Below are 23,021 nucleotides of genomic sequence, written 5' to 3'. Positions count from 1 at the left end.
TTTTTATTCATTGTATTTTTATTTTTGCATTACATTTTTTTAAATTAATCAATTTGTTAATTTGATGCATTTTATTTAATTTAATTTAAAATTTAATTTTCTAATCTATTTTTTTTCAAATATTAAGTTGTATTAAGTTGGTTTTTCTTTGTTCAGCTGCAGTACATACTAAAAGTAAAAAGTATTTTTTATTATTTTTTTCATTTTTGCATTACATTTTAATATCTTTTAAATAAATCAGTTTGTTAATTTATTGTTTAATTTAATTTATTAATTTAATATTTGATTTTCTAATCCTTTTTTTTTAGAAATATTAAGTTATATTCTTTTCTTTGTTCAGCTGCGGTACATACAAAGTAAAAAGTTTTTTTTTTTTTCATTTTTGCATTACATTTTTAAAAAAAAATTAATTAATCAATTTATTAATTTAATGTATTTTATTTAATTCATTGTTTAATATTTAATTTTATTTTTTTTTTTAAATATTTAGTTATATTTCTTTGTTCAGCTGCAGTACACACTAAAAGTAAAGAGTACACAGTCCACATGTACACTTAGAAACCTCATGCTGAAACATAAAAATGTTGTCTGAGATTTAATCCCACAGTTGCAAAGTGTAAAATTTCCTAAAAGCAAATTATCCTTTCATAAAAACATCAGTCATTTAGGACTGATAAACAAAACTGGCTTTCTTTTATGGGCTCTGCTGTCAAAACAATAAGTGAGCGTGACACGGGCTGTATGTGATATTAAGAGTTCCATAAACATACACGAGAATTACTTGGAGGTGTGAAATGAGAAATTATGCCTCCATGAGTTGATATACAGTTTCATGTTTATTAAAATGGGACGGATTTACAGTTTGTACACTCCATCCACATTGGCATTGATTTAGAAAGCAACAAACAAGTACAAATGCAGTATATACATACCAGTTTACATATATTTATAAAATACAATAGCATTTTTTTTCCACACAACTGTACTGTATTTTTTTTTAATTATCTGAAGTCATGGTTAGGAGGCTTTTTAAGCAAGCTACACTTAAACTGTTCAGACAGAAAGATGCTGTGCAGAAAGCTGTGGATTTTCTGTCATGGAAAGTGAGTCGAGCCTACACAATCTACAATTTTCAGATCTCCATGTTAGAAAAATAGTCCCATGTTTGCACAAAGTTCCCCTCGCAGAAATGTGTCGCAGTTACAGAAGGCTAGCGTCAACAGCACAGGCACCAGAGAAACAAGCAAAACCAACAACGGTGTTTAAGAAGGTCGGACAATTGTGAGTTTGGAATAAACAATCGAGGGGAGATACTTCTGTTCTTTTGGGTTTTGCTTCTGTCGTGTTTCTCAGCTGGTAACAATTTCAAATCATGTTCCATAGAGGTTTGATTTCAGGAATACTGATTGAGCCTCTCCTTTGAAGAGGAGTCCTTACAAATAACTTGAACAGAGATTGTAGTGTGTTTGGGTAAAGAATCATTCGACCATCCTCTGATCTTTGAGAAGTTGTGACTGTCAAAATTGCTTTTTCGATAACTGTAAGTCTGAATGGCCATCTTCAGTAAGAGACACATCTCTAACACAAAAGACGAGTGTTTAATATGAAAAAGAAACATGGAAGTAAACATTGATTTAACTTCAGAAAGAGTGTTCTGTGTGTGTTTTCTCTCAGTGCTCTGTTATGACATTCATGCATCCTCCGCTGCCGCAGTTATCACTATTTTTCAACATTCGACATCTTTCAGCAAAGCTTCACCTTCAGCAGACATTTACGAAACACATTATGTACCTGCCGTTAGTTATGTCCGTCTGGGAAAAACATCTACGAGGTCCAGGCTGCACTTTCATTTTCCCACACATACGATGAAACAAAGCGTTGTTTGGTGATGACAAGTCTGTAAAGGTTTTTAGGGTTTCTTTACAGAGGTGTGGACTCAAGTTGCATGACTCGGACATGAGTCACAAATGACTTTTGACTTGACAAAATCTGAAGACAACTTGCAACTCAACTTGGACTTTAACACCAATGATTTGTGACGTCATTTGGACTTGATCGTTTTTGTTGAAAACGCTTGACACCCTCTCAGGCTCAAAGATTAAAAAGTATGTTATCTAAAAAGTGTGCCATGAATCAATTCATTTCCCTTCATTTCCAGAATCAGCTAACATTAAAGTTATTTATTCTTCAACCGATCCAACGGCATCGTGAAGAACTGATGTTACCTTACTGAATGCCAGTTGGAAAAAATACTAGAGATAATTTTGTTCATGTACAAAACTATGTAGAGGTCACCAAAAAACAAACTGCAGTATGCAAAATGTGCAGGCCAAAAATTACAGACGGAGATGCAACAACATTCAACTTCGTTTGGCATTTGAAGTTGCACAAAGGACGGTAAATTGCGGCAAATGTTAACCTAGTTAGCGAGCTAATGCTTAGCTAACGGCTAAGTTTTAACAAACTTGATTTACAAATAAATGCAAATTTTAAAATGCATTCATGATTTTTGTAAATATTTGCATTACATTTGGTGAAAATCCCATTACGACTTGTTTCAGGACTCAAACTCAAACATCAGGACTTGTGATTCAGAACTTGTGTGTAAAGACTGGAGACTTACTTGTGACTTGGTCCCACCTCTGCGTATTTATAATATAATCTGTTTAATTTCCGTTTTAAAGACGGGTTTCATGGTGAAGAGGTTACAGCCATAAATCCAGCAGAGCTGATTTGTATCAGGCCACGTGTTTTTCTTGGGTCATCAAAACCACTGATGATGACGGTTTTGTTTTCTCTTAATGTCAAAACATTAAAAAAAAGTTAACAAGTAATGTGCAGGATCATGTCGTGCATTATGAGATGACCATTTTCTTTGACAGACATCTGTTACTTTAGAAAGAAATGTGGTAGAAATTCATATTCAACCACAGTAAACGCCTAATCCGGAGGTTTCATGCCGATCCCGTTCACTGTCACAGTTTAAGCAATGAGTTTGTGTTTTTCCATCATTTACAGGAAGATGTTTTAATAGCATGATTAAATGTCAAAGCATTTCCTTTCAACCAAAACCAGGGTGTGTGTTATTGAGCTGTGGCGTGACGCAGAGAATAAGAGAGAAAAACCATCAAACAGGTTCAGAGGATTTGTTCCAAACAGCTTCATGTATTATTTTTTCATCACTTAAAGGATACCATAGAGTTATTTTACCCTCATGTTTGTTTAGAGATTTCACACATTACTGCCAGCCTGTGGTCAAACTCTGTTTTACATGCTAAATAAAAAGGGGCACTACATTTCTTGCATCACAAAATGTAAGTTGTGAAAAAACACTGGAATCACCCACAGATGGTGACAACGGAGATTAATTAAATTATCTCACATTATTAAATTGACAATGATTATTTTGTAATGATTATGCGGAACAAATTACCTCTGGGCCCCTCCTGAGGACTTAAGCCAAAGAATATTAATCTTGAGGCCTCCTAAATGTTGCCACTGGCACATTTGGATGTCTTTATAGAGAGGTTAACCCCCCCCCCCCGTTTCTGAGGGGGACAATTTTTTGACCCCGTTTGAATTGTTTCATGATTCACACATACGATGTTTGTCAATTTAAAATATAATTATGCAACTAAACAAAGTCACAGTTTGTCAGAAAACTGTTGAAGTACAAAACTCTGAAAATATGTAATTCGAACAACTACACATGTCGTACGGACAAAAGCAAAAAATGGTTTGTACAATCAGCCCTCCACCTCACCATCTGCGTTATCAATTTCCTATTTTCAAAATGTTCATAAGCATGGGTCAAAGTTTCTCCCATCAAGTCTGTTTTTATACTTCACAGCTTTAGTGGGAGGTGGCGTACTCTTCAATCAGGCATCGTTTTGTGTGTACGCAATATTCATAAATGAGACCTCAGGAATCGCTGGTAAAACACATCAACAACAGATAATCTTAATTTGTGTTTGAAACACAGCTAAGTTACCTACCCCATTATTTTCTTATGTATAAACTTTAATAGTGAAGAACCAACATAAGGAAATGTTGAGATTTCAAGCAGCAGCTTCACACAACTTCTGATACGGCGGATAGCAAACATGAAAACAGTAAAATAAAGCAGATATCTTAATCAAAAACAGGACGCAGGAGAGAAACTAAACTCCACCTTGCCCAGCTCTTGGACTTACTCCTGAGAGGGTCCACCTCCGGCTCAGCGTAGTGTGGCACAGCGTGTCTAAACAAACAATTGAGACAAAAATCAGCAAGGCATGCGTGCCAAAGGAAAAAAGGGTATTAGATAGCTAGTTGGTGTAGGTGTGCGAGAGGAGAGATGTAGTTCACCGAGCGAATTCACACAAAACTAAATGGTACAGTGACAAACTTATGATGAGCAAACGACTTTCTCAACCTGAAAAACTGTTTTAAATTGACAAACATCACTGGTGTAATACATGGCATAATTGAAATGGGGTTAAAACATATTGCTTCTTGCCGTTGATTACTGTACATATTTTAAAAATGAGCTCCCATGAGGGACACTGGAAGAGGAGGGTCTTCACCTCCCTATTACTGTATGTTCCCTGGCCAAACAAACAAAATGGATCTGTATGATGGCAATTGATTTATTTCATTTGTTACCCAAAACCAGACAAAATTTAAATGGAGTTTGTCTTCACATAATCTGATGATACTCTGTACACATCTCCAACTTACTGTGTACATCTGCTTGCATGTTTCACAAGGTGTCTATTGACATATTATCAATAAAGATTATTTGATGTGTGCAGGTTTTAGAGGGTTAATCTGACTACTGCAGTTTAAGTATTGAATCCCCACTCCCATGTATTGATGAGTAGTGGAGCGATGTAACATTTCATGTAGTGTTTTACACTGTTGTTGCTCCACAGACGATACACTGACAGACGGTCTCTCACCTCGATAACAGGACATTCAAAATCTAACGGATTTGGGTCAAAATGTTGAACTGAATTACTGTGAATACAACATCCAATGCCCTTACGGCTGAGGGGGGGAATAAAGCAGCAGTGAGACCAGATCCCAGAGAGTAAAAGACAGACATAAAAGACTCTGTTTCCATCAGCACGGATGAGTCTTTGTAGTATTTCACATTAAAACCTAACGCTGCAATGTGCAAGTTAGGACAATATTAATACAATACCCACATGAGGTGATCAGACCAGAACTGTAAGAGTGGTAATACTATGCATGCTTTGGAAATATCTGCAACAGGTTTCAAATATTGTGTGTTCAAGCAGTTTCTCAAATCTCAGGTTTAAAACTGTTCAAGCGGAGACGATGACCGATACAGCACTGAACCCACGGATAAGCACAGGAGCCTTTCTTTGATTCATTCTCTGTTTAAGTGGATTAAAGGGCCGAGGGACGTAGCTGTTGTTACTCACTGCTATTAAAAACTTGCAGTCTGACAGTGTGGTATAATTACGGCACAGGATTAAATTGATGAAATCATCTGTTTCTCCCTTGCTCTCTCGCTCTCATACACACTCACACACACAGATACACGCACTCGCACAGCTTCCTTTGTGTTTCTCTCCATAGCAGATTCTACTATGGCATTGGGTGTTCTGTGCTTTTTGTTTTTCCCCCACAGTCCTCAGCATGTCCTGCTTTAGTTTGGTGCCTCACGTGGTGGTCTGAAGGCTCAAGTCTCACGTATGGTTACTGCTATTAGTTAACTGTCTCTTTGTGGGAGAGTCTCTTACTCTCTGGGCGACACAGTGAGTATGGACAGGCACTCCACCCGGCAGGCACACCACGTCAGGCTCGCTGAAGGTGTTGTGGCACAGGTGGCATCCTTTCTTTTCAGACACAAAGATTGGTTTCTTCCGGTGTTTCAACTGAGGAGAAAACACATAAAAATAGAGTTATGAGTTCATACAGCAATGAGCACTAACATAACACTACAGATGGTAAAATTATATGAGAAAATTGAATAATCAACCAGACAATAAATGCTTACTCATAAACATTTGTTCTTTTTCTCCAATTTTAGAGGTAAATGACAAAGTTATTTATTCTGTCCTTAAGGCCCTGACGCACAGCTGCAAGTCGGCTGTTGGTCGGCGTCTGTCACCCTAGTTTTTGCGGTGTGTCCTGCACCTTTGGCACTAGTCGGCCCTGCTTTTCAGCGATTCAGGATGTTGGATCAGCATCGGATGCGGCGGAGCCCATTGGTGAGTGAAATCTCTCCAACTGGCAGGTTAGCTCAGTGTTTTTGGAAAAACGGAAGTGAGGAAAGTACACAAACGGATTAAGTCAAGAGGGCATGAGATGAAAACAAACCAGCCATTGAGCTCGTTAAAAGAAACGGGTCGTAATGTTTTGTGTTATTGTTTGTTAGCGCCTGATAAATATAATTTGTTCATCATCAAGCTGTGTTGATAATGTGCCAACAGGCTCAATGGCATCTTGAATTCCTCCTGTCGGTCTTCCAGTTTCTCTATTAGAGTGACAAATACAGACCATCACCGCCGCCTGCTGGTATGAAGACTTACTAACATGCTAGTTGGCCGTTAGCTGTAGTTCTTGCGGGGTGTTCAAGCGCAACTTTCTTTGTCATGGATCTTGTCAAATTTGTTATAAAACTATCAAATATATATATATATAAAAAAAGATAAAGCAAATCAGGAAACAAGTTCTGTGTATTGTTCATCAAATGTCTTCTGTCTGCGGTAAAAATTGAGTTGCTGGGTCAGTAGCTCTAAAGGCCCATACACACCAAACCAGAAAGTCAAAAGAATTGATTTAAATTTAAGGTGACTAACCCACCAAGAATTACTTATTTGATTTATTTATATCTCAGTTCAAAGAGAGAAAGAAAGCTCCAAGACTTAAGCTGATTTGCTTGCACAACGTTTAAATTATGGAGGCTTAAAAGATTGTCAAAGTTCAGTTGAGGGCTGCTAATAACAGGTATTTTAATTTTCAATTAATCTGCCGGTTATTCTCTTGATCATTGTAGGGCTGCCCCCTGAAAGTCAAAGATTTTAATCTTAGTCAGGCAGGTGTTTTGTTTTTTTTTTTGTCAGTGATTGTACTTGGGGATGTTTTGGTTCCCAGATTTAGCTGCCAAATGAGCACTCCTCACTTTAATGCGGCACTCTGGTGCAGGCAGCTCCAACCACACACCCAGGGTGAGTCTGAGTGAGACAGAGGAAGCTGCCTGGAGGAAGAAAGGCTTTATCCAGTCAGGCTCCAAGATAACGTTATCTTCCGCCTTCTGCTTAGAAGTGGTGAATGTGCAGCTCACAACTTAATACGGACCAGTCTGTGGCTTTTATTTGATGTCTTATCAGCAAAAACTGCACATTTCTCATCCATCATTAGCATGACTAGCACGCATTAGCTCAGAGGGCTAACTTGCCTTGTTTATTATATTAGGTGACCGAAGCTGTCACTGTGAATGTCTCGCCAAACACCATTCAAACTCTCAGACTCTATTTGGAAAAACAAATAGTCAAATATTTGTATTGAACAGCCAAATTCAACTGACATTATTCTGAGTTAGGTACAGTCCTAGTTTATTGATCAAACATTTGGGCAATAAAAGGTCAGAAACGGAGATGGATGGACATGGAGATGTGTTCAAAAGTCTAATTTCATCCCACCAACAATCCAAAACCCCTAAATATTCATATTACTATCATATATGACAATGAAAAGCATCAAATCCCCTGATTTAAGAAGCTAGAACCAGCAAATGTTCGGCATCTTTGTTTGAAAAAAATGACTTAAACCATGAACTGATGATAACAAAAAGAACAGTTTTAGATTTTTGTGAAACTAGTTCTGTCTTGTCTTTAAAATAATAAAAAGGTCACATCTTAATAAATCATTGTGTTGCACCCACGACAGTAAAATAACACATGCTGTCATATAATGTGATGTGTTCCTCACCCTGTCATGCAGCAGTTGAAGGTTTTCAGAGTGGGCTAGCCCCAGAGCGATCTGGGAGGTGCGGCAGGCATGCATACTGGCCCTGACGGCTCGACCCAAAAAGGGCCGCAGCAGCTGCAGCGACCAGCCGTCAGGGAGCATGCGCAGGACACGGACGGCATCAAACACCTCGCCGTGCCGATTTAGGAGGTCCACTGCTGCCATCTCCAGGTCTCCACCTCCTGCTGCAGTCTGAGTGGAAGGCTTTCCAGGAAGGCTCCCGTCTAGATACACCCCCAAGAGCTGGTGAAAAAGCTGCTGCCGGTAAGCAGAATCCCGACAAGAAGAGGCCCATATACAGAAGGCCTCGGCGGACGGGAAGTCTCTCAGCTCGTGCACCAATATATGCAGTGCTTTGTCATGCTCCTCCAGCTTTCCATGTAGTGTCGCACGCTCTAGCAGCAGCTGTTCACAGTTCTCCATCTTAGCTAAATTAAACACAAGGACATGAAACATTACAAGTCAAAACCTATCACAACAACACGCAACACCTAATGTTCATGTATACATCGTCAGAATTGTTTTTCACCTAAAAGATACTGTGCACGGTATAGGCTGGACTCCCTGAGCAGAGCTTGGAGCCTCTCTCTAGCTCTGGTGAGCTGCTCCTCATCTGATGGCGACTCCGACAGCAGTGACAAGACTCTCTCCAGGTACAACACGGCCAGGTGTGTGTGGAACTTCTCTTTCTGCATCCACAAACATGGAAGACAACAATCTGAATTCAATAAACGCTCCATTAGGAGGATGACTGAATGAAAGAAAGTGGAAGCTCCAGGTAATGTCTCACACAGAAAATTGAATTGTTTTAACTTGATGTACCACTGAGCATCTTTCATAGAAATGAACAGGGCCCCTGCCTCCAACACTGTATCCAGTTCTTTTTATACCTCCATGATGCCAACAGGATCCACCTTCATTAACAACTACTGACAAGTCGTCCCCCATTTTTCTATCAAGACCTCATATTTATGCAGCAGGACTCCTGGGATGAGCTGGGCTGACATTGAGGATGTGCATACCCAGCAGCGTAACATATTTATGAGTAGCCCTGGTGCAAATATTTCGCACAAATGCACGGACACACACAACAGGCGGTTAAATTGGGCCGGCCCGGGGCTGTCTACAGGCTCTACTTAAGCGGCACACCCAATTAGATCAGATCTAAATTTCAATTTTCACAAGAGGCTGGCGGCCAGCAGCAGAGTTGGGTCTAACTTGTGTTAACAGCAGCAACAGAATGTTTGCTGATTCAGCAGGGAGTTGAATTCAAGTTTCTATAGCCACAGTGTGTGAGCTGCCACCTGCTTTCCTCCCGGTAAATTAAGGTCAGAATGCACCGCTGAGCAGAACGCATCAAAACAACCACCCCTATCGCTGAACTGAACAGCATCCCTCTCTTCCTGCAAACCAGCCTTTGATCAGCACCAAATTCGTCAACACTAACCTAACAGCCTGCCCTGGACTCAAACCATCACAGCCATGTTTCTCCAGCTGGCAATAAATCATCTTTCTACATGTGCACCTGACAGCGTCACCATCATACATAACCTTTCAAGGCAACCTAAGTCACCTGACTCACAGGTCAGGATTGAAGGAGGAAGTCAAGGGACAGTGCTAACCACTGTGTCACTGTGTCCCATGTGACCAGCTTCATCTGTAGCATGTGGTTAACAGTGAGACTGTTGCAGCCTCAGTACTTTGGAGAACTGATACTGCTGGGAAATTTCTCTAATGATGCTGGCAGGAAGGTAAGTGTTTGGATCAGCACCTCTGGGGCGAATACAGATTGTGTGTGTTGCTCAGTGAAACCTCAACAGAGATCTGTCTCACCACAAAACCACAGCTGATAGTTTTCATCCTTTTTATTTTACCTTTATCCTTCTCTCCAGCACCAGGTGTTCCAGGTAGAGGAGCAGCGCCTGGCTGTGCTTTCCCAGGTACGTGATAACATCATCGTGTTTCACTTCTGGCAGATCTTTACTGGAAGGTCTCTTAGTAAAGATGTGGACACCTTTCTATGAATAAAAAAGAAAGACTAGGTTATCACTGTAGTTCTACCACTTCATGTAAAATACGAGGAAATTAAAATGTTGTGAAAATGTTAAAAGAAAATACAGCGTAGTGCAGAAATGCCCATTTAGACTTTCTGCTTTTTCTATTATAGCCAAACATGAGTGGAGTTGTATGCCTGTGTATATAAAGGGAACTCGATAAGAGCTCAGTATCTTTTTATAAGGAACTGAAGACATGACTTGTGAGCACTGGGAAGTGACAGGTCAAATCTCCACTGCCATAATGACTGTTTTATACACATCAGTTCAGTCGTGACTAAAGAACTGTAGAAAGAACTGTATCTTTATATAATCATGCTAATGTCCTGTGGTTATATGTGCGTTTATTTAATTGTTGCAATTTCTGTGGTTTTATATTTTTGGCTAACTCATGTAGTTCTGTATTCTGTTACTCAATGGGCATTATCCTTCAATTAACAATTTAAATTCAGAAAAAAGAATGCAGCTGTTTCACATTAAACTTTATGTCAAGTTGTCAGTAGGACAGTGACATTTTTGAGGTCATTTGAGGCCCTGGTAACCTACAGTGGGATCCTTCCGCAAGGCCCAGTCTGCATACTTCCATATGAGATCCAGGTTGGAGCAGGTACAGAGAAAGTCAATGATGTATTCATACAGGTCAGATCTCGTGGAGTCCTGCAGATCCCCGTCTACCACACGAATCCACAACTGTCAGGAAAAAAAAAACATTAAGAAAGAATACTTTGATGAATTCCTAAACACAGTGTTGGTGCTGAATTCTTCTGTGAGAACCAATAGACACATTTAAGGTGTGCGTACCTGAAGTGCTGCTGCATCCTGACCATTATAATGATAGAGCAGCCCGAGTGCAAAATATCTAGGAGAGAGGGAGGGAAATTATATTGACTAAACTGTACACAGTATTAAAGCAAGCAACAGCAAGTATTCATCCAACAAAGCCCCATCTTCTGCTAAGTGCCAAAGTTTTAAGCATGATATGATACATCAAACTTCACCCTCATCACTCTTTAACAAGCAAGTGCGGTCACAATTTCAAAATCTTTGGATGCTGTTTCAGCCTAAATGTATCAGTCTCCATCTCAATAACAGCACTTCTTCAGATGTGACTCTTGAAAAGCTGAGACTAAAATGTCTGTGTGTGTTAGGCCTGTCATGATAATTACAGTACCGACTTGTCATACAATAAAAATGGACATGACCTCGATCATTTTGCTTAAATCAATATTGCCCTTGTATTTACGTGTGTTTGTTACAATAAGAATGTCACCAGCATATTAGCCAACATGATGCTAGAATAAACCACAGGATTTTCCCAACCATAAGAAGACTTTTTTTCCTACTCCACCACCACCTACTTACACAAGTCCAAAGAAAAATTAAAACAACCCTTCAAAGACACAACGTAGGTTAGGTAGCCTGCAGCTGCACTTTTAGAGTGGAGGGTGCACAGTCCTGATAGTATTTGGGTTGCCAACTCTTTGCAACGAGCCAAAAAGTTTGTCTTTTGTCTTTTACCCTCCAATAATGTCATCCTTAACACAACCGGACTTGACCGGTTTCTGCAATCAACAAATCCTCCAGAAAGCCACACTTATTTTAGCCTATTCTGGGGCCTCATTTATAAAACAGTGCGCAGGGATCCATACTAAAAATGCACATACCGGCAAAAGCCAAAAATGGCGTACCCTAAAAAATATTCTACATTCTAATTTGTACAAACAGGCTTCCACCTCACCATCTGTGTTGCCAATTTCCTGTCTCCAAAATGTTGGTAAGCTTGGGTCAAAGTTTCTCCCATCAAGTGTGTTTTTATAGATCACAACGTTCTTGTGGGAAGTGGCGTACATCACTTTCAGGCCTGGTTTTGTGTGTACACGTTTATAAAAAAGCCCCCTGGACATGTTCTTGCGGGTGGATTTTCTCTGTTGCCATCAGAGCATCGTTACGCTTTACCTGCTTCTAACTAACCATTATTTAAAATCTTTTCTTCCCTCTGCAATACCTCTTTTAAGTTCTCTGTTATCTTTTTGTTTTTTATCTCTTTTATTTATAATCAGTCGATTAACTTTTCATTATTTATAGATTCCTTTATTCCACCAAACTCCCTGACATATTTTTTACTTCTGATTTCTATTTATTACTCATTTATTTATGTGACTATGCAAGTGTTACTGTATGTTATGTTACAGTATGTGTGCAAGGCAAGCTATTCAAACAATCCCAGTGGGATTTATAAAGCTGTCTAAATCAGAATTTCTAAATTCATCAGCAAACACCAAGCTCCCAGGCCATCCATGCAGACTGCTGCACACCGGCCAGATTATGGAGCTAAATGTGGTGTTAGCGGAGCTTCGCTAAGCTTGTCTCCTAGTCACGAGAGGCATCACTTGGTGTCAAGTCTCAAACTGAGTAATTCTGGCTACTTTTATAAAGGTACTACATTTTATATATACTTGCTTATGTGCATTCACAGCTGTTAAATTACTTTTGAAAATGATGTTAAATATTTTTAATATCATTAATATCTTTATTTCGTTAAAATATTCCAATGTCAAAATATTCTTAAGAATTAAAAGTTTATTGCTCTTTGAAAGAGTGTACTTGCATTATTATGCTATTATATAATTATTATATCAGTAGTGTAAAATGGTCATCAAAATGACAATAACATCGTTTATCGCAATTATTTTTGGGACAATATATCATCCAACAAAAGTTGTCATAGGCCTGTGCGTATTTAAATGCAGTGATGTTCTGTGTGTTTTTCCTATGTGATCATTCATATTAATTTATTCTTCAAAAGGAGCAACTCAAAACCAAAATTGAAAGTATACACACTTGTGATATTTCTCCAGCCATGGGACACTGTCTGCTAGCAGGCAGGAGTTGTCTGAAGCTAGCAGGTCTAGGAGGCTGTCATGATCCTGTTCAGCATACAGCTTTAACAGTGCAGTGTCGACGTCCTCTCTGCAGCCGTTGGCCACCTCTGTGCTTCGTACCTGTGTGTGGCGACAAAGAAAAACATTACATGTAATATATTAACACTTTTACAATAACTTCTGTCAAGTGATGTCACTGCAAAACTCTTTAAACAACTCAGTTGTTTTTACTCCACTTACCTCTCCCAAATAACTGATAAGAAATTTCTTGCATCGCAGCACTTTTTCCTGGTCGCCCTGTGCCAGGTGGTTGAGATCTGCAAACTCGTGAAGAGGAGGGTGGCAGCGTGTGAATGTAGAGGAAGCTGGCAGCAGCAGTGGGTAAAGAGATATAAGCTCCCGCACATCCAGCTGACCCTTTCTGCAAATTTAAAAGGTGGAGAGGAAAAAAAACTGCAAATGACAGAAGCAATGAAAAGCCAGAAACTAGCGAACGCACACACATAGTGCATAGAACACACACACACACACACACACACACCTCATAGCTGTTACATCTGTTATAAATTTAAATCACAGAAAAAGGTTTTGTGAATTTGCATTGGTAATGCAGAAAATTACAAATTGATACTAAAAAATAAATTTGAAAGTTCTCCTCAGGACTGGAAACACTGTGTTCCTGGCAGAAGCATCTATAAATTATGACGTTGGAAAGTCATTACAAAGATTGGGTACTAAAGGTTCCCACTAATGTGTAGTTAGAGAAAGATTATGCCTTCTGCAAAAGGTTTTTGCAATCCTTAAACAACTTCAGCTCAATGTGTGCTGGTACATGAGGGTCAGTAATATGAGATGAAATGGAAAAATGAGCACTCTATTACTAATCACTGAAAATATTTATGATGATAACATGAGGCTTTCCAGGGAAAACATTGGACCTGATGGTGCTTGCAAGACACTTTAATCCTGACAAAACAGAGCAGTCATGGAGCAAGACACACTGACAGTGATTTTAGACTCTTACCTGAAGTGTTCTTTTGCTTCTAGAAACTGGAGTTGTCCGAACTGTATGAAGCCCGCCTGCTGGAGGATTCTTTTGTGCAAAATCTGTGCATACAGGAAGTGACAGTATATGAGACAACTGTATTTTCAGTTTCCCCTATAACTGCAGACCTGGTGGGCCACTAGGCCAATAGGAACTCCTGCCAGGAAAAACAACAACAACCTTTTAAATGCCCAAAATAGCTCCAAATATCCATTCATCTAGAACGCAATGATTTGCGTTTGTGAGGGCTTCTGTGCAGTGTTGTTCTGTACTGTGTTTTGCTGTCATTTACAAAATCCTCTCTGTGTTTAATCCAGGGCAGGCTTCACCCATCCAAACCAAGCCCCGAGCCATGAAGCCAATTTTTGCAGTGGCCAAACAGCTGCATTACAACTTCCAGCTCTCACATGATGCCACCGGGCCCAAAAACACTTTTCCCCATAGACTGACATGGTAAAAGAAAGTTCTGTAAATCAGTGGATGCATTTTTGTGAGCATCACAAGCTCCACGAAATGACTTGTTTCACTATCGGGATTTGATTGATTCCGTCTGACAACATTTCGAAAGTCTGGAAAAGCTGTAAAATCATTTTATCCCCATTCAAGTTAGCGGTGGGCTAAACTGGAAGTAACTGTTCAGTCAGTGAAAGTTAGCTGCTTGGCTCACTAAAGTTTGTAGTGTGCTTGCTCTTTGGGCCCAACGGTGCTGAAGATCCCAGTAATTTTATACATGGGAAGTCAAACTTTTTTGGCTTCAAGCGCCCTGAACTTTGATAGGAATGAGTGAGGCTCCCGCCTCCAACATTGTTTCCAGTTCTCTTTATACATCCATGATCCACACACACAAGGAGCGGAGCACAGAGAGACTGGTGAGGTGAACGTTACGCGAGTTGACCTGAATATGGAAACATGTTCCTATTGTTAAGCATGAAATCAATAATTATAATATTAATAATAATATCATGATGTTATAACACTCACATGACTCAGCTCAGATTAATAATTTACATTAAACATTTCTGCCCAAACAAAGTTTTTATATAATCAAAGCTTATTGGCAATACCAGTATAATTATATGGGCCATGAATGCCATACATCATTTCCTTTTCAGCCATAAAGTCACAACAACACACTGTTTGTTACCTGAAACTTGTCTTTGGGAATATTTTGCTGTGCTCCCTCTGTGAGGACAAGCGCCTCCTCCACTCTGTGACTGGCCAGTAAGTCCTGGATCTGTCTCTCCAGCGGCAGGGGTACCAGGACATACACTGCCTTAGTAGAAGCCAGTATGACCTTTCCTAAAACACACAACACTCTCAGGTCAGAACTTCAACACGCACAAACAGCCACTGATACACATACTGATGTCACAAGTGGCCTGTTTAAACAACCAGCAGACTTAATCTTAATCCTGTGGTTTACACAACAAACTATATCCTTTAAAAAAATATTTACGGACGGTTTAGAAAAGGTTTCATGTGTTCAGCTTCAGTTGCGTATCAGCTGTTAAAATGAAGGATTCTCTGTAACAGGAAAAGGTTGCTTCTGCTTCAGATCCCATTAACAATTAAAGCCCCAGTGTGCAGCTCTCCCAGGCTCTCTGACTCTTCCTGCTAAAAAGGTTTTGGTTTCTCTCTGGACTACTTAAACAACAGAGGCCTGTTTTCCATTTTCACTCTTCAGAAAATTGTGTGCAACAAGGAAGCGCAGTTAAAGACACTTGATTTATCTCCAGTTTATATAATATTCTATAAAATACACATATATATGGGATGGACAATTTACTACAAGTTTGAAAATGTACAAAATCTGGGGGTGTGGAGTCAGAAAGAAGTGAGACCTCTGTAGCTGCTCCTTACTTCTGCTTGAGGCTCAAGGTTACATTAGCCACTACGAGCGTAAAATACCAGAAATTGTCAAGGGTTGAGTTGCATCATGGGCAAAAGAGGCACCAGGTTTTGACAAAAAAGAGCATGTTAATGAGGAGACCTGTAAGAGGCTGTGATGTATAGTAAACATAATGCTAGTGTCAGGTGAAACTTCACTTAACAGTTCTTCATCTTCTTCTTATGTCATTTCAAACAGGTGTTTAGTATCAAAAGGAGCATCTTTACCTTTATGACAATTAAATGTGTTACAATCTAAATAAATAATAATAAAAATGTGTTAACATCAACAAGATAATCAATCAGTTGTTGGTTTGATTGGTCGACTTTGGCTCAAAATGTTTAAGAAAGCAATATTTGAGGAGGATACCTTCAAAGTCTTGCAGAATGTGTCCATCCCTGAATGAAAGTGTTTGTTTCAGCTGTTGGTCCAACATGCTGTGGATGGTGATGAAGCTTTCATCCAACGCCACCACGTACGGAAAACACACAGCGGCACCAATCACGCTCTCTGACCAGTTAACTGGAGCCCGCTGAGATACCCCTTCTGCATTGGCAAACATTCCTGCAGGGGGGGATGTGGAGAGACAAGTGTAAGGATAAACAGGAATATGTCATGCAAACACACCATTATGGAAAACACACCAAGCAGCAGGGAAGTGTGGTCTGCGGCGAGCTGCAATGCAATGTCTCTGGAAAGCTGCGGCGGCTAATCTGAGCTCAGCGAGCTGCGGACAATTTCTTCTCACTTGAAACACATGAACACGCCTTCCAGCAGCGGAAAAATGTAAATACTGAGGCCAGCCACACTTCCCTGCTGGTTGCTGTGTTTTAGCATTAAGTAAAAAAAAATAAAAAATACTAAGAACTTTTCTAAAACTTAAAGATTCCCACTGAAGAAACACAGCAAATGCACACAGGCTGTAAAAATGATGAAGGTTAGCCTGAATCCACTTTTAAGTCTGGAACCTTCCATCTACAATGGCTTGAGACACGCCCTCGTTGAGGACTTGGCTCAGATACCAAAACCCTTCTCAAGGAATCTGATCCCATTTGATTTGGCGGTGGGAATCTCTTGCGACTGCATGCTTTTGCTAACGTCGACCCCAGCAGGATTCGAACCCTGGACCTTCCATATGGAAGACGAGTGCTCTAACCACTAGCCCAATTTGATGATATACTAGTGAAATACCTTACCATACTCCAAATACATAATAAATAAAAAATAAGTAATATTGAGATAAAGATGATCTGCCAATACTTTGATTTCGGCAGTGTCTGTTCACAAACTGAATATTTTACCACACAGCATCTGATTTATTATCTTTTTTTCAGCCACACAGGCCAAAGAATGATAGAAATACAGTATGGACAATAAAGCCTACAATTATTTTTAAAGTATGTGAATTTATAGACATTTATATCACAGTTTTGTTTGTAGTTCTCAGCTGTAAAAAAAACCCCTGATAATTTCTTGTAATATTATTAATCAATAACGTGACCTGTATGCAATTCAATGGCACAAGAATGATGGATTATCAGATTAGAAAAAATATTAATTTAAAGATAGAGTGCCGAACATTTAGGCCATATAAATGAAGGTCTGTTACTTAAGCCCTCACCAAAAGAGTTCACACAATGATGAATAAGCCTATTGCCACAAGGTAAAACATTTTGTAATAGCAGTATACCAGAGTTTTACGTCAACCAGTCAAAACTAAAGGAGGCAAGAAGAAGGTGAGAGACCATAGCGATGGAGCAGCAGCGAGGAGTAGGGCTGCACGTTAACCGAAATATTATTTAAATCACAATATGGCAGAGTGCAATGTCTAAATCCCAGGAGCTGCAATTTTGGATAAATGTAACTGTTTCACAAAATATCATTATAAATGAAACATTACAGAGACGCCCCAGCGTACAAATCATACTCCAGACTTGAGGGAACATGCTTGCTTGTTTCAAAAATCACATCATCATTTTATGTTGTTTTTTTTTTTTTTCCCAATGAAAAGTCTCACTTGTCTCTGTTATAACGTCTGCTGACAACCCACAACCACGAAAAAAGATTCACAACCATTGTAGATTACATTTTGGTCTTTTCAATACATTTATAGGCCTGCTTTAAGGAAAATGAATTCTAAGACTTTTAAAGACCAATCAACGCTGTGACTTACCCAGACCACCAGGTGCTGCTAGGAGGAACTCCTCCCTGCCAATCCTCTTCACAATGGGTCTCCTCTCTTCACTGTTGTAAGGGAAGAGGTCTTGGGAGGCTCCTGTGTTGTAGTTCAGAATCATGTACTGTGTAGCAAGGGCCAGGCACAAGAAGTAACCATCAACACTGACAGCGCAGGGCTGCTCAGGAGTGGCCACCTCTTTGACCAGCTGCACTCTGTCCTCATACACCATGTAAATCTGCACTGTCCGCCGCTTGGAGGAGAGCACGCCCATTTCCACACAGAACGGATCACCGTTCACTGGGTTCTCGTTGATGCAGAACGCTGTCACACCTCTGATCTTGGCTCCACCACCTGCTGCCGAGGGGACAGTCTCCAGTGTCACCATGTCGACCAGGAACACTATTCCATCGCAAAGCACTATCAGACGCTCCAATGCTGAGGCGGCGCGCAGCTCAGCAACCGGCTTCTTGAGGCCCAGATATTTGTGCAGCAGCTTCTGAGCCAGGTAACTCAGTTTCCCTTTGGAGGAAGTGACCTCATCCAGCAGAAAGTGGTGGATGAAGCAGTCATTGGTGCCCATGTACAAGTGCTTTCCACAGCATTCGATGCACTCGATGTTGATGCGAGCCTTGTCGCCCATGAGAAGATCTCGCTCCACAGCGGGGACAAGCTCAAAAGCCTTCACACTCATCTCGGCCAAGGCATCTACACTAGATGATACAAAACAGACAGGCATCAACAAAACTGCAAACAAATGACAGTTTATGACAAAACACTTTCTTTTATACACAATGAAGTGGCAATATAACTGTTTATGAATAGGATATACTGAGGCATGGGTGTGTCCCATACTAACAACAAACTCTGGATGTATTCTGCTTTTGGACAGTTCAGACTTACGTGACTGATTGACCTCTGAATAATAACACACACAAGTGCAAGCCTCAAAACATTCCCAAAATCTCAAGGTTTATAAGCACTGATTTGATTTCACCAGGGTTCCACCAGACTTTTTGTAATGCCACTCAGACTGGAATTTAAGACCAGCTTTAGGAAAACTTTTTAAGACTTTTTAAAGACTGATTTAAGTCATTTTAATACCAATTAGATTAATAAAATCAATGCCTTTTAAGACTTTTTAAGGGTCTGTGGGAATCCTGATTATCTTAGGCTCTAGGAAATTGTGGCAAACATTTCTCAATTTTCTTTTTTTATGTCACAATTAATCAACTACTTTACACAATGAAGAGGCTGGTAAGCAGCCTTACACATAACCTCACCGGCACGCAGAAATTGGTTTCTGCCTTGGCTGTGGAATGATCTCTATAGATTATAAGTAAATTAATTATAATTGTATATTAGGCATTAGCAGTGAAAAGAAAAAAAAAAAAAAAAATCGATACAGCTTAGTATCACGATAGTTTTGTGCGGCAATATCGTATTGTCACACAGTGCCAAGTGTTTATTCTCTTATTACATAAATTATTAATAAGTTAAATACAAATACAACTTTAGGAAGTCTATTTAAATAATATAGTCAGTACTTTTTCAGTCCACTACATTCATTTTTCTGCTGCTGCTGCTGCTGCAAAAAAAAAAAAAACTGAAGTGAGATGAACAGTCTGAAAACTCTTTCCTAATAGATGAAACAGATCTTGACAAAGTTTTCCTTTGGGGACGTAATTTACAGTTGAAAACAGGTAATAAAATCCAAATATATTGCAATATATTTTATAGCGATATGTTTAAAATTGCAATAATATTGTATCATGACTAAAGTATCGTGATATCATATCATGGAGCCTCTGGTGATTCCCACCCCTATTAGGTACGTGACTAAGCTCAGGGTGTGTTATGGACTTACTGTCGTCATACAGGAGTGTTATGTGTTAATAAGTTTATCTATATCTGATTTGCTCTGACACATGTAAATACTGTATTGTGTGCTTTGTTTTAGTTTCATTTTTTTTCTTTCTTGCCACTGTTTGTGATGCAAGCTCAGTCTTGTACACACACATAATATGGGTTGGGCACTTTGGGGTGTGTGACAGAAATAATACATGAGGCTTAGACATGACCATGTTCACATATGTAACTAACAATATTTAAGTTACTGATGGGTTTCTTTCCTATATATTCAACATATGTCTTGTTAAAGACCATTCACACTCTTACCCAAATCTCCTGTGTAATGTTTTTAAGCCAAGTTGGTCCTCTTTTCTCATTAGTATTCAGGTTGAGTCTAGTTTTGGTTTATTTTCAACAGTTGTGGCAAACATTAGCTAGCATACTCTGTCATTTAACGTTGCTACAGTGGTGACAGCTAAAGAGTGACGCTAGCTATTTTGGCAAACCCATAGGGGCTAACGACAATTTCAAAACAAAATGCACATGTTAACACAGGCTGTCAGAAGGCAGAGTGTTTTGTTCATGAGCTAAGATAGATTAAGTATGTGAGAAAGTCGTGGTTGGGTCTAAATTGACTGTATTAGGTAGCTTCTGGGCCAGCTAGCTAGCTAGGCTAAAGCTAGCTTAAATATACCAGTGATGCCAATGCTAGCAAGCTAATTAACGCTGAGCTAGCTTGTCAGTGTGGCTAAATGAAGGCTTGTTTATGATGTGTTTTATGGCGTATCTTGTCTGAAGAAACAAACTGCTAGTTTCCACCCGGCCTCTCCTTTCTTGAGATGATGCTCTGCGCACCAACTCCCTCCCTAGTTTCTGTTGGTGCTGTCGGCGTTTGCGAGCATACCTACCGCTGCAGACAGCGCTCAGGACGGCAGGCCGGATCACCACACACAGGCGAGCCCTACTACTCCAAAAACAGCGGCCACGACACACATTTACAGCCACACAGTAACATAGCCATGGTGCTCGGGTTGGCACCGCGCCGACAGCTGAAAAATACGGCTTGAATGGTGGCGTTAGGTCTTCCTTGTCCAGTGTAAAACGCCGCCCATTTGCACTGAACTCCTGCTGGCTGCAGGTTGATACAGGGGTGCGTTCAAGACCCTCCAGCAAGGGTCAACACATTTCAAATTGACTCCTTAAATATGTCAACAAAAGATTGATTCCCCAGACATTTGACTGTCAAATGTAAAAGTAAGCATATCACAGTGCAGAAATACAATTAAAAGTTTAAATTAAACGTCCTGCCTTCAGATGTTTGTGTAGTAAAAGGCAAGGCAGCTTTATTTTTATAGCACATTTCATAAACCAGTCCAATTCAAAGTGCTTCACAGAGCAATAAAATAATAAAACATAATAAAGAATACAGATTTACAATGAAAGAGTAAAGAGAAAAAAACATGTAAAAGGTAAAATTTAATTACTAAATGATTTACAATTTTAAAAAATCCCCATTAAAAATAGCAAAAAATGATTTAAAGTTGAGTTTGAAAATAAGTTTGCAGGCATTACAGGTGGAGTGGGCAGTGTAGAAAAGTACATATTGATAAAGATATACTTAAAGGGCCAAAAGTAATAGTACTTGTTCGGCAGGGCCCATTTCAAAATAATATTAAGGTATTTATCACTTCAGTGTTGCAGCTGGAAACTATGGGCCACTTGCTTCATATACTGCCAGGTAGCTTGTGAATCTCCCCCTAAATTCAATAAAGTTTTAGCTTAATCCATAGTAATTAGTGTACTAAAAGTATAAGGCTGAAGAAACTAGAAATACTCAGGGAAAGTAAAAGTACCTCAGTACAGTAGGCTACTTGAGTAAATGTACTTAGTTAGTTTCCATCTCTAAACTAAGTACATTTACTCAAGTACCTTACTTTTTTGAGATACTTATATTTCACTTGAGTATTTCCATTTTCTGCTACTTCATGCTGCTACTCTACTAAATTTTGGAAGCCAATATTGCACTTTTTACTCCACTACATTTATTCAACAACATTTGTAGATTCAGATAATTCGTGCAAAATGTAAATTCTGACATATCATTATGGATTAAGCTACTCTGCAGTATATAAAGTGGTTGAAATGAGCTCCACCCTCTCCAGCTGTAACATCAAAGTGATGTCCACATTAATACATTGCTAATTATAATCCAGTATTATTATTATTAATATCCATGTGTCCTCATATGTGGACATCACAGTTTAGGTTTACTTGAATTTATACTTCATTCTACTAAACACAGACCTGTTGTACTTGTTTCTGGACACTTTTTGGGTCATCTAGTAGTAGTAGTGGCATGAAGAACACAATACACTTCTGTCAGTCTGCCAAGTCAGTCTACAGCCGATCCCGACACAAAAGTGATCAAGTTCCAAAACTTGATCACAATTTGTAGTTTAAACTCATTTATGTATGATTATTAATGTTTGTAGTTTGATATGGCAGCAAATTTGACCAATTTTAGCAACAGTAAGGACATCTGGACTTAACTGTTGTCTTGTTTGAATACACTGGGACTTAATTATCATTGAAAATGTTAAGTTTTTTATACTCATTGGGTCCTACTGATCCCAGATATCTAGGAGAAATTAAAAATGCACACCAAACAAAAGTTCGGGTGTCAGGAGGATATTATTCAGAAATAGGCCACTGTGCATGATAATCATAATAATAACACATTTTATTTCTGGGTGCCTTTCATGGCACTCAAGGCACGTAAGTAATTTTACTGTTGGTACTTTAGGTAGGCCTATATGTCATGCAAATTCTTCCAGACTTTTATTAAGTTTAATTTGCAGGACTTTTACTTGCAACAGAATATTTCTAAACGGCAGTACTGCTACTTTAACTATTTTAAAGTTTTAAAATGTTTTTAAATATTTCTCCCACCAATGCATTTTAGTGGCAGTGATGCACTTTAATTACATGACTCACAAGTTAAATATTTTGAGTGAGTGACTGCCTTCCTTGGAACGAATGAAGTGTTGTCCAGCACGGTATAAATTAATGTAGTGATTTTATTAAATGTTATGAGAAATGCAAACAAACAAACAAACAAACAAACAAGCAAACAAAAAACTAA

General features: G+C 39.2%; 1 protein-coding gene across 4 annotated transcripts; it reads right to left on the bottom strand.

The window, feature by feature from the left end:
- Positions 1–817: 817 nt before the first annotated feature.
- Positions 818–21,022, bottom strand: tgfbrap1 (transforming growth factor, beta receptor associated protein 1). 4 transcript variants are annotated; one of them, XM_049599687.1, is made up of 14 exons: positions 20,788–21,022; positions 18,026–18,741; positions 16,222–16,416; positions 15,109–15,263; positions 13,944–14,026; positions 13,160–13,340; positions 12,879–13,039; positions 10,839–10,896; positions 10,584–10,727; positions 9,858–10,001; positions 8,513–8,672; positions 7,945–8,411; positions 5,751–5,885; positions 818–4,240 (listed from the first exon to the last, which is right to left on the bottom strand). In XM_049599687.1, exons 2-14 carry the CDS (start codon positions 18,720–18,722, stop codon positions 4,217–4,219), a joined length of 2,604 nt encoding a protein of 867 aa, XP_049455644.1. In that variant the 5' UTR covers positions 18,723–18,741; positions 20,788–21,022; the 3' UTR covers positions 818–4,216. The 4 variants fall into 4 exon arrangements, with proteins under 4 accessions (XP_049455644.1, XP_049455637.1, XP_049455620.1 ...); XM_049599680.1 differs by having other exon boundaries at positions 818–5,885; positions 20,784–21,022; XM_049599663.1 differs by having other exon boundaries at positions 818–5,885.
- Positions 21,023–23,021: the final 1,999 nt, after the last annotated feature.

This window comes from Epinephelus fuscoguttatus, linkage group LG2 (genome assembly GCF_011397635.1).
Source record: "Epinephelus fuscoguttatus linkage group LG2, E.fuscoguttatus.final_Chr_v1".
NCBI classification, from domain to species: Eukaryota; Metazoa; Chordata; class Actinopteri; order Perciformes; family Serranidae; genus Epinephelus; species Epinephelus fuscoguttatus.
This window is presented reverse-complemented; position numbering and strand designations above follow the sequence as displayed.